A 12,573-nucleotide genomic window follows, 5' to 3' on the forward strand; every position below is an offset into this window, starting at 1 on the left:
TGACAGGACTTTCCTCTTTGGCCTGCAGAGCGGTGAAGCGGTTCTGCAAGGGCACCTCAGGCTTTGGGGGAAGTCTCTTCCTCCTGCTGGTCCTTGCCTTTGCCACTGTCCATTCTTCTGCATTATTGCCACCAGCCTTCTCACCGCCTCCTGCAGCTCAGGCACCTGCTGCAGGAGGTCCTCCACCTGGGCGCACCTTTTGCAGGCAGGTCTGCCGCCTGTCCCTGCCCCAGGAGAGAGGTCTAGGCACCTCCTGCAGCCTGACGCCTGCACTGCAGCCTCTCCCTTCAGCAGCTCCGTCTGGGCAGAGACATCGGCGACTGCTGGTGCAGGCCCCCCAGCCGGAGCCACGGCCTTTCTTCTCAGACGAGTGCCCGCCATTCTGCCTTGAGGGTTGGGTAGGATAAGTGCCCTTGACCTTTGCCAAAAACTGTTTAAAAAGATGTTTAAAATTGTTTCTTCTCAGACGAGTGCCTGCCATTCTGCCTTGAGGGTCAGGTAGGATGAGTGCCATTGACCTTTGCCGATGGTCACAGAACGGTGCCCGGTTGCTGGGTTATGTGTACTCCAAGTCTCCCACTTGGCCCGTGGAATGCTCCTCCTTCGAAGAGGCGCCCTCCCTGCGTGTCCTCCCACGCGAAACTGCCGTGCAGTTGGAGAGAACATTTCAGATTTTGCCATCTGCTGTGACTTCATGTACTTTATCAAGATATAATTTTAACAAGCTAGAAATGTATGAAAGGTGAAAGTAATGCCACAGCATCCAACTGTTTTACACAGCCATGCTGAAATGCAGGGGGACATGCTGCACTCAGCCTCCTCACTCACTTGTGCTCCTACTGCACCTAGTTTGTGTGGCACGGTGAGCAACTGCATGCCACTCATCTACTCTTTGCCCAAACTAATGAGTTTGAACAAACAGCTGATAAGGATCCAGTCTGTAACCCCGCTAACTGCTAGGAGAAAGACCTCCTGGAGCACAGTCTGCTGCGGGTAGCCTTCTCAGGACCCTGGCCATACCGAGGGACCACTCCCTCCCACCATGTTCAGCAAAAGACCTGAGGTCAATCTCACATGTGATTTGGCACCCACATTTACAGACCACTGTGGGCAAATCTGGGAGCTTTTCTGCTTCTCAGTGATGCCGCAGTAGTCTTCCACGTTCTTTCATAATCATCAACGCATCAGTACGTCCTCCCCTTGAGAACGCTATGTGACACTGAAGTGCATCCTCAAAAATATTCAGCTCAGCTCTTTAAAGCTGAGTTTAATAGCTCTTTAAAGTCCTTCAATATCATTATCAGCAATATGCCATATCTTTTCTTCCCCAACAACACCATGTCACGAAGTGCTCCGAAGACAGAGTTAAGTCCTGTACAGAGATAACAAATATGAAGCCTGCAGCTCTTTAGCCCTGTAATCCCAACACAACCACATATCTGCCCACGTCTGGCCTGTGTGTCATGAAAAGCAGTCCTGACATTTCTTCTGGTATTTCCAGAATCAGGATGGCCTCAAAGGGATTCATCTCTCTCATCAAACCAACTACAGTAGCTCCCAGACCAAAACCCAACAGTTTTGGCATAGCACACAGCATCAGGTGTGCTTCCACATTGTATCACTTTTGGCACTACCTGGAAGGACAGGACTACGTAACGGTGGCCAGCCTTTCACAGGATCATACAATCACCGAAGTGCTGGCTGGAAGGGACCTATGGAGGTCTCTAAGTCCAACTTAGATACTTGGAGCTGAACTGCCAACATAGGTCAGCTGTGGCACTGCACAGCCAGGTCCTGCCTGAATCCTTCAAGGTTGTGCTCAGTCCTTTCCTGATGCAAGTCCCTGTGTTATTAGGTCCCAAATTTTCAGAGATTTATTGTACACAGTCATCAGCCCTTACAGGAGTGAGGTTATTCTGGAAACAGTGCAAGCCCCTGTGCTACAGGTCTCTGAGATGCCACAGCAAACCCTTCAGGCACATCCAGACTTTTCTTCCTGGACTGGTTAACAAAAAGTTGTGTTCATTGCAAACAGTACACAGCTAATAAGACTCAGAAGCAGGCAAGCCTTCATGTTGTTAGCACTGGTCTTAACGCAAACTCCTCAGCTCTGCATTCCTTTCGTTAATCCTGGATATGCAAATAACTCGAGGTTGGTCTTCCAAGGGCAAATCATACCTGCCTTCCGCACATGGGGCTAAATGTGGCCCATCATTTTCTCCCTTCATCTCTTCAGAGATCTCTATAGCAGGCTCTAGTGACTCTAGTGACCCAATTCTAGGTAAAAGTCAAGAGATGGAAAACAAGCAAAGGTTTAGAGAGGTACACAAAAGACTGTAGGAAGTCCCTGTGCCACACACTGCATCTGTGGTGATCCCTCCAAGGATGGGAAGGAGACCTACAAGGATATGCCCATCTTCCAAGTCTGTTGTCCCAGGCTTCTCCATGTACCATGCAAAAACTGTGGATTTTCTAAGAGCTGGAGCACACTATGAGTCTCCAGTATGTAACATGTTCCACTAATGTGCCACCAACTAATGGCTTTGGGCCTCAACTGTTCAAAGCTGCATACTACGCAAACATACTCAAATCTTTTCTGATAAGTAACAGAGGAATACAGTGCTTAAGCCTGAACCGGACCTATTCTAGAATATTTAAACTAGTTTTCAAAGAAAAATATTTCCACTGGCTTTAAAGAAGCATTCAAAAGTAGAGCAATGCTAAAGCGAGCTCCTGTCATGCTCTCAGTGCAATGACTGCAATGTGTCGCATCATTGCTGGAGCGCAATATACACAGTCTCTCCTCCCAATTACACCGTTTATAATTTTTTTCCTTCATGTACTGATGAGGCACAGTTAATCATGTCTCAAAAACTGCACACAATTTATATTGCACTATATATAATTATTAGCTATAGCTAAAACAAAGCAGTATAGAAAATGATGCAGACAAATACTGTTAATGTTGCAGCATAAGTGAATTAAAAATGGGATGTTTTCCTGCAAATGTGTAATTTCTGAAGCAGTATTTCCACGCCTTTTTTGGTCTCCTTTTTAAGAATAATCCGTACAAAGAAGTGAAAACTCAGCAAGTTCCAGCTTTAAAGCATCCTACAAATTGCTCCTTCTGGGAGTGTGACTGTTCTTTGTCCAGGAAAAAGAAATCTCTGTTCCAGCTGAGTAATTATTAACGTTCACTCGTCTGTGTGCAGCCTGGTGCAAGTAGCTCTTAATCGATACAAACACTTACAGCCCTGATCCCTGTTTGACAGCTACAGAGAACTGCGCTGTTCTTCCTCGCCTTTCCCTAAAGAAAGAAACTCCTTCTTGCATTTTACGGGTGGGACAGACTCTGCGTTGGCAAAAGAACAAGAAAATTTTGACAGCCGACCACATTCTTGGAAGGTGCCCCTAGCACCTCCAGGGCTGAAGGTGCCATCTTACAACACGGAGGACGTCCGTCAAAAGAGATGGCCCCTGTCCCCTGCCATCAAATGGGAGAGACTTCGTCATCAAAGTCTAGATGACGAAATGTCGTTTTCTCTGTCAGTCTTCTGCCAAGCTCCCTGGACTACCTCTCCGTGGAATCAGGTACCAGCAGAGTTACTGAGGGCAGGTCCAGGTGAAAAGGCTGGGAGCATGACAGCCCCTCTTTGCATCAGCCCACAGGTCCTCCACATCAGGAACCTGAAGTTGCCCAAATTAAACACAGCCATGGGTGTAAACCCAACCGAAGCAAAGCAAACCATCCTTTATGACAGGTTGTAAAGACGAAGGAGCTACAGCCCAGACAACAATGTCTATCTCCACATATCCCAAAGTTTCACCATGCTAAAAAAAAACGGGTAAAAAGCAGACTACCTCTGGGAACATTTAATCAAGTTAAGGCCAAATTCAGTAAGGTCAGAGTCACAAGCCAATGCGCTTTTCCCCCTGCTATTTACACAAATGTGTCAATCTCTTCACTACGAGAGGTTTCATACTGATGCACATGGACATCTACTCAACAGAGCCCCCACTTCTGAGTGCTTTAAGTACATATCCTCAAATGACCTTTGGAAAGAGCATTATGTGTAGTTCACAGGTGGGAAAGAGGAATATAGTGAAGTTATATGACTTGCCCGTGACTGTACCCGAAGTCAGTGGCAAAACCTGGAAGCTAAACTCAGATCACCTCTCCTCAGCCTAAGTGCTCTAACTATGAAATTATCCTCCCCCCCGCCAATAATCACAGAACGCTTCAATACTAGGTATATTTTAATAGAAATAATCTTGTCAAGTTTATAGAAAATTTGACATTTATAGAAATTAATAGAAAATTTGAAAAATTAGTAACATCAATTTCCTCTGCTTTGTGATGCTTCAGTTTTTTTTATGGGCACGTATTATGGAAATAAGCCCTACACTTCTTACTGCAGCTGGGGGTTTGTTACCATTTGTAACACAAACCTAGAAACGGGAAAAATATCTAGTCATTCCACAGCTCATAAAGCCTGGCTATGAGAAGCATCTGAGCTCCAGGCCATTTCACAACGTAGGCTTACTCTTCCTTCCTCAGGTTTATTTTCACTCGTCTTTGAATGCAGATTTGGGATTGTGACTGACTTAAAACTCTATCAGGGAGTCACTGCAGAAGTTCCAGGAGTTTTGGAGAGCCTGCGCACAAGAGGATTAAATCAATGAGGATCACTGATTTTAAAAACACGCACAAAATCATGAAGCAGATAAAAAGACGTTTTCCAAGGACAGACTCTGCACGTGCACAAGGCAGGCACATATCTGCCACACACGGCTGAGGACAGGCACGCTTGATGTACCACTCCTCAGTTTGACTTTTAACTGGAACGGGGCAAATCAGGCTGGCACCTTGATCCTGTTTCAGAAGAGGAATCCCCTGAATGTCTTAAGTGTGGTGCCCACTTACCTGTTCCATGCAGACCAATAGGGACTGCAAATTCATTGTCATCAGAGCACACCTACACTTCTCCCTAGCTCATGCTCTTTCAGTTCCCAGCGCAGTGCTGGTTTCACTGCCAGCCAGGTTAGGCAACGGTACCATGTCCTTCCCGTGCAGCTTGTCCTGCAGCTTCCAGGATGTACTCAATTACCACTGTTTCCAGCGGGAGTTAAAGACCAACACTCTGGAGTGCTCCCTCTAGAAATGACTCTGTGGAGTATGACTCAGACCAACCCCGAGCCACACGCTTTTCAAAAATACGATGATATTCAACAGAAACCTGGTATTCCATTTACAAACGAGACAACTAGATCCTGCGCACATTAAATTTAACATACATTTTGAGCCATTCAGACAGCATAATCACCGCAGCCCCTGAAGTTCTCCATGTTTAGCTGCGGAGTAATTGCACCTGGCAATCCCATCTCCCCTCGCGCCTAATGTCAGCGTTACCTTTTGTGACAGTTACAGGAGGAGATAATTTGTAAACTGGAAACTAACTGCACATGAAGGACCGAATAGGTCAAGGAAAAGAAGAGATCTTCACTGACTCTCATCAGCTCAAAGGAGCTTGCATGGGAAAAAGAAACACAGCTAATATTACGTTACTTAACCAACGTCCCACTTTGTGAGAGCAGATGCCCACTCAGGGGACATGCCTCGGATCACACCTGGCAGTAAGAGTCCCGTGATACAAGGACCAGAATTACCATGGAGTTACAAATCTTCGATCTGGAAGACTCCGGTCATGCATGGAAATCCCTGGGCATTGTGTGGATGCTAGGAAATCTGCGTATTTTCAAGGCTAACCTGTATAAGGAAGAGTGAATCTTCTGCAAAATACAAAGTGGGTTATTTAGGTTACTCCTCCAGGAGGACACAACGTCACCCCTCGGGACTAGGCTTTCTGCATTTCAAAAAATACAATTCTTCAACAAAGTATCTGACAAAACATCCAAATGCTACACAGTTCTCTCTATCTGAACACTTTCACTGAAGAAAATGAGGATTTCTTTCATAATTCAGGGAAGAAGAATCTTGCTCTTTTGAGCAAATTCAAATTTCTTATGATCCAAAGTGGCAATTCCTTTAAATTCTTATTTAGGAGATCAGCCAAGTATTGCCAGGAAGAATTAGTTCTACCTGCCATAAAAGCACATTTTAAAATAAGCAGCTTGTTTCAATTTAGTGATTTAACTTATTTGATGACTGTTTTAACACTAAGGATGATAGTTGAAAGTATTTTAAATTTTTCCTTTTTATGCTTTGAAGGGGTAAAATGGCGATTATGTTCCCCCTGCTTTTTAAAAGAATTAAAACAGCCTCCTACTTCAATGAGTTGGAATCCCTGTGTCTTCATTCCTCTCAGTAGAATATATTTGCATAATAATAGTGGATAGTCAGAACAGCAATATATCAGAGTTCACATGAACAATGTTTTTTTCCAGCCCATTCATCAGTCCCAGCATCTCAACATAGCAAATATATACGCTCCCACTTAAACTTGAGCTTGAAAATCCTAGGTTTCTCAATTGCAATAGAAGAGAAAACTTAGAAGGCCAATATATCTGATTTTCCTCTGTAGCTGAACAATATTCTTTGTTACCTCTTTGGCCCAGCATTTATACCTTTTCATGGGGAACAAGCCCCATAATACATTCTTTGTCTCCTCTGTAATCTTTCTGCATGAGTCGATGTGTTTTTTAACCATGGACTTAAAGCAACATTTCTTCCCTTGATGATAACCGGCATCATTTGCTCAGGCAACTAAAGCACAAAGCAAGCTGGTTTTATTTTTTAAGGCCCTGATATGATACAATGGCTCCAAATAATTCAGAGACCACTGTGTTCTCTATACATTTCTGCAGCCTTTGAGATTAGCTGATTTATTCATGGCTACAGTCCTCAAACGCAGCATCTGGAGTATGAAAACCCATGGATTTGCAATTAATTTCTGCTATACATATCTGAAAGACCTGGAGTCTGCTGACCTCCTGGACACCATGCAAGTCCCATCTGCTATCTGCTCACTCATACTTTTGTTTGAAAGGATGAAGGGGGAGTAATTTAGACTACGATTAACTGCTACCTTCTGTATCTGTTTTTCATAAAGTAAGCCCATTTCTCCTTTTTCAATCTGGTAGAAGTCAGCTGGGATACTTGTATTTTTAAAATAGAAAGATAAATCAGTCCAATGGTCATACAAGGCACAAACTTGAAGCAAACTAACGGGATTCCACTGAGGTATTTCTAATATCACAATATGAGGGATGAAAGTACTATATACCAACAACTTTTATTTGAATTCAGGAAATTTTGCTATAGAAAATGAAATCTTAATTACAAACTACATTTTGGTTTTGATTTAAATCATTATACAGAAGCCCACCACAGCAAGAGTACTTGTAACTAGGGGTTCCCCGCTCCTATTTTAGTATGTCCTGACAAAATTTTTATGCTTCTTCTATTCACTGGAAGAATAAGGGAGTATTTTCCTCAAAACAAAGAACTTTTTCCAGGACATAATCTGCAGAGTCACCAGTTACCTGAGAGCTGAGTTTGGCTGGCAGTTCCGTCCCCAGCCTCCACAGAGAGAACAAGGGGCTCCTAAAAAGGAAGACAAGCTGCTACTGGTCAACACATCGGTTGGACTCAATGATCTTAGAAGTCCTTTCCAACCTTAGTAATTCTATGGTTCTATGAACACTACTGCAAGCTTAAGCCCAAAGTCCTCAAGACATCAGGTGCAGCTGTTAGTTGTTCTCAAAAAAAAAAAAAATTCCTGATGCATTATTTGGACATTGGCATACATAGCTTTGTCCTCTCTTAAACTTCCACCAAACCAGCATCAAATCATTACCCTCCAGTGAGAAACAACATGTCTATTAGAGGACACAAAATCCTCTTCCACCTCTGGACAAAGTCTGCTCCTTTTCATTTGGGACCATACCATCCGCCATGTTTTCAAACGAGAGAGATGACTCCTCCCTGAAACACAGGCACCGGCCTCAGCTGCGTGCGTTACTCAAGGAGAGCCATGACGAACCTCCCACCGTTTCATCACCCTCCTACGACCAGCACTGTTCCCCCTTCCTTCCTTCAGTTATTAATATTATTGTGACAACGGCACTGTTATCAGGAAGCGGAGAGCAACAGACTCATTTTTAAATCTCTCTCTTAAATTAACAATAAACTGTTTTAAAGGGTGCCGCTAAGAAGGAGTAACACTCAACGGGCCACTTCCACAGCCTGGATAGACAGACAGACATGGGAGGCTCTGCCTAGACAGGCATGTCGAACAGTTGCCTCCAGGACAACAAACAACTGGTATTTAAACTACTTTGTTAGCATCAACCCACCTCCTTGGCTGACACCCCAGCTCTGCGGCAGCTCACGGCTACCATTTAGCCTGTTCGGCAGGGCCAAGCTTTCGCCCATGATGATGGAGCCAGCGAGCAGCTGACTCTGCGGGAAGCAAGTACAAAGTCACCCCCTTAAAACCAAGGCTACAGTTGAGTTAAGGACAACACCGAGTTTTTAAAAATAAGATTCTCGATCCCAGACAGATAAACAGTCTTGGGCCTTTGATGTACTGAGAATTCCCCTCAAGATACTGACTAGAGCTGTGTGAATAATTGATTTTCTCAGCTGAATAGCTGAAGCAAGCAATGAACCAAACCCCAACTTATTTGTTAATTAACTTTTTTTTTCCCTTGAAAACTGGGGGGGCGGGGGGAAAAGCATAGTTTGGGACTGTTGAATTTTTTTATTCAAACAGAAATTGTCTCTCTTCCATTTCAAACATTTTTTTTCCAGACAAAAAATATCTAAAAATGCAATACTAGATTTGTGATAGGAAGCAAGGGTATGCATCCCGTAAGGTAGGACACCTCTTAAGCACGGTCACCTGAGGCGTATGGTTCCCGTTTGGTGAAATCTGGAGAAACAGCCACACTACTTTAAAATCCAGCCCCTGGGAGACATGCTCAGGTTTGGGAACCTGGACCCAGGTTTCTCCGCATACAGGGGCAATGCTGAAAAGTAACAGAAAAGTGCTACCTCTTAATTTCTGTGTTGCACACTTACGTCTCCTTAAGGACATAACTCCTGAGTGAAATGTTTCACCTGTGAGATGTCAGAATGACTTCTCTCAATTTTTCTTTTATTCTGCTAAAAGGTTGGTGAAATCCATTAAAAAAAAATCTGAATTTGTCAAGAATCTTGACTGCCCGAAAATGTATTTTCAGTGTTAGTTTCGTCTGCTTTTTGATCACTTTGTCAAAAAAAGAAGGTTGTATATGTTCATAGGTTACTATTAGCTCTGACAAAACAACAGACCAAGAAGTGCTGCGTTTCCCTCCACAGAACCGGCAGAGAACAGCAGCGCTACAGTTACCTCGGCAAAACGGGACTGATGAGAAACGTTGAATGAAATCAGCCACCTCGGTTTTATCACGCAAATTGCCAAAAGGAGGAACGAACGCTGGCGGGAAGTTCAGTCCTGCCTACTCACACCCACGCTCGCGCCGGCGAGGCGCGCTTTCGGATGCGTCACGGGCTCGAGTATTCACAATGATTTCACGCTAAATCACGGCGCTGCGGACCGGCGACATTTCTCTGGAAGGTCCCGTTTACCCACTGGCGCCGGCAGCGCCCCGTCTCCCGCTCGGCCTCATGGCTGCCGCCATTTGCTCACGCAGGGTTGTTTTGAGGCGGTGGAGAACAGACCTCGCCCTTCCAGCCTTTCTGATTAATAGCAAGCGTGCTGAATATTTCATGCTATTGCAGGGCGCAGGCTGCTTACAGGAATTACACAATCAACCTGGTGTAAGCCATCGCTGTTTGTTCGGGACGGCTCCTCGCAGGCACCGAGGCTACCCGCAGCCCGGCAAGAGTTACCCAACACCAGCCCCGCAGCTCTGGGAATGCAGCGCCTCGGCTCCCAACGTTTCGGCGGCTCTATTTTCATTTTTAAAGAAATACGGTCAAGAGTGGATTACCTGTAAAATGAAAAACGAAACGGGGATAGGGGAGCGCCTGTCGTATTCTGAGCCTATTATGCAATGGAGTCGAGATTACATAACGAGGGGAGTGCGATTACAGAAACGTGGCTCCCACGATGCGGAGCCCGGCTATGATGACAGGCTGGCAACCCATCACAGGCTACACCTCTGTAACCCAGAAATTCAATTTATTGTCAGTATTACCTATTAACCTTTCCACTTGGAATGAACGATCCAAGACATTGAAATGTGCACGTCACACCTATTTAACTACTAAGTTACTGGCAGCAATTTATTTCTGCCTTTTTTTTAATCGCACACCCATTCTCTTTTTTTATAATTAACTTCGTAAACTTCTGGAAGAATGTTATTGAAACTCTTGCATTTTAAATGTGTGTATTAATGATGCACACATAAACATCCTCTGTTATCAGAAATTACTACTACTTTCTGGAAATCTCTTAAGTGGTTTAGGGAAGAAAATTGTCAGATTATATATTTTAATATTTATTACTAATAAAACAATTTAGTGCTTTTCTTCACTGAACCATTTTATGATCCCAGTAAATCTTAATTTAACCCTTTTACGTTCAACACTCAATACTGCAGAAAGATGCTGACTTGTTAAAAAAATTGAGAGAATTTAGCATTCTAAATGCTTGTCTATAATAATGAGAACTATGACGTATATAAAAAGAGATGGGTTAACAAATAGTGAGACGCAGTTAAGGGTAGCTACAGAACTTCAACATATCCCAGGCTCAACGTAAATTAAGGCTCTCTTTTTTTCTGGTAGATGTTTTTTATATCCCAAGGTGACCTAGGAAACCTGACCTCTTCAAATGAAGTGCAGAGAAAAATACTATCTGATTAAAAAAAGGAGCAGTAGGCCCAAATCAAACAGAGAAAAAGGAGGAAAAGCTACTTACAAAAGAGTACGTTAAATAATCAAAATTAATTTTCAGTCTTAAGAGAAACTAAGCCTTTACTTCTGCTCACGCAAGCAGTTCCAGAGGCAAACAGGAGTAACCTCACTTTTAAGCAAATGAAAAATACATTATTATTCACTCTCCCCACACCCCCCCCCCAAAATTAATTTTCAGTCTTAAGAGAAACTAAGCCTTTACTTCTGCTCACGCAAGCAGTTCCAGAGGCAAACAGGAGTAACCTCACTTTTAAGCAAATGAAAAATACATTATTATTTACTCTCCCCACACCCCCCCCCAAGATACGAATTTAAGAAGTTACTTAGCATCATTTACTGACAGACGTGAAGCTGTGCATGTCCCCTGGGTTCAAGGGCATTCATGAAGTGAACAGGAAAATCACTCTGTCACAGCCATGTGTATACTGCCCACTACAATAACCATAAGGAAGGACTGGCTATGAGTTTCACCAGCAATATTTGCCCATTTATTAAAAAACGGCTTATGAAATACTTCTCTTCTAAGGATATTCTGCAGGAGAGAAAGAAAAAAAGCATAAACTGCATTGATTCAGCTCCTATGAGATCCTCTGCCAGGGGAACCAGGCACCTCCTCCGGAGAGGAGAGCTGGCAGGAACCGTGTAGCTGCTGCAACTGCAGTGCATACCCGAAATTACTTGTTCCCTTCAGGCAGGGAAATTTTAAACTGGCACAACTTTGCCAGCAGCTCAGTCAGCAATCCCAGGTGTGACCCCGTGCCACACCTCTGCCCTGTGTGCCAAGCCCCAAACCAGGGGTCACCTCTTCTTCCCCAAGGGATGCTATGCAGGACAGCACCAGACAAAGACCGGGGGACAGCAGCTCCAGCGTCGTGCCCTACGCCAGCGGCAGCACTTCACGCAGGAGACCAGCAAGTATGGCCGACTAGTTGGTGAAGGGCAGGAGGCGGAGGACTCGAATCCCAAACCCCACTGGAGCCTGAAGAGCCCCTTTTGCTTTGGGGCAAGGGAGGTGCCTCTCGGGGGCAACGGGCATGACATCTTGGTGCCACACGCAACAGAGCCAGGCACAGGGACAAAAGACGTGCAGGAGGACACGATGGATGCATGTGCTCCTTGCCCCTCCAAGTTGCCCCGTACCTCCGCTGCACCTGCCTGAGAAGGGACCCCCGAGCAAAACACGTGTGTGCCTGCCTCCTTCCCACCAGTGATGCCAGGTCCTCAGGGGAGACCTGTCACCCAGGCCTGGCCAAGGTCAGTCACAGGTGGGGCTTGACCCGCTGCCCTTTGGGGTTCCCACCCAAACACATGCACAGACACCATCCCCCCCCACCACACGCACGCAGAGCGAGAGCCCATGGACCCCCTACCTGCCCCTTGACCAAGCTGGCCGCAAACTGCCTCATGACAGCCTCCACGGTGTAGGCGCTGGACCAGCCGCGGGGGGTGAGGAGCTCCATGCCGATGGCTCCGTCAAAGACGTAGCCATTCTCCAGACGGGGGCTGAGCACCCTCATGAAGGGCGGCGAGAAGGGGAAGTTGTCAGGGAAGGTGAGGTTGAGCAGGATGTACTCCGTGTTGGTCTCCTTCATGTCCTGCCACAGCACCGAGTCCTTGTCCACCTGGTGCAGCTTCACGTTCCAGTCGAAGAGGCTCTCGTCCACCAGCTCCACCGAGATGAAGCGGTC

At 45.3% G+C, this 12,573-nt stretch overlaps 1 protein-coding gene across 1 annotated transcript in view; it reads right to left on the minus strand.

Annotated features, from left to right (window-relative positions):
- Positions 1 to 12,570, minus strand: part of UBE2QL1 (ubiquitin-conjugating enzyme E2Q family-like 1) — a gene marked incomplete at its 5' end in the record, with an annotated part of 21,813 nt that extends 9,243 nt beyond the window's left edge. Inside the window, one exon of the mRNA XM_009321922.1 lies at positions 12,256 to 12,570. Coding sequence (XP_009320197.1) covers positions 12,256 to 12,570 — 315 coding nt within the window. The remainder of the gene's footprint in view (positions 1 to 12,255) is intronic.
- Between the last annotated feature and the right edge of the window lie 3 nt (positions 12,571 to 12,573).

The sequence above is a fragment of the Pygoscelis adeliae genome, unplaced genomic scaffold, assembly GCF_000699105.1.
Source record: "Pygoscelis adeliae isolate BGI_AS28 unplaced genomic scaffold, ASM69910v1 Scaffold144, whole genome shotgun sequence".
Classification (NCBI taxonomy): Eukaryota; Metazoa; Chordata; class Aves; order Sphenisciformes; family Spheniscidae; genus Pygoscelis; species Pygoscelis adeliae.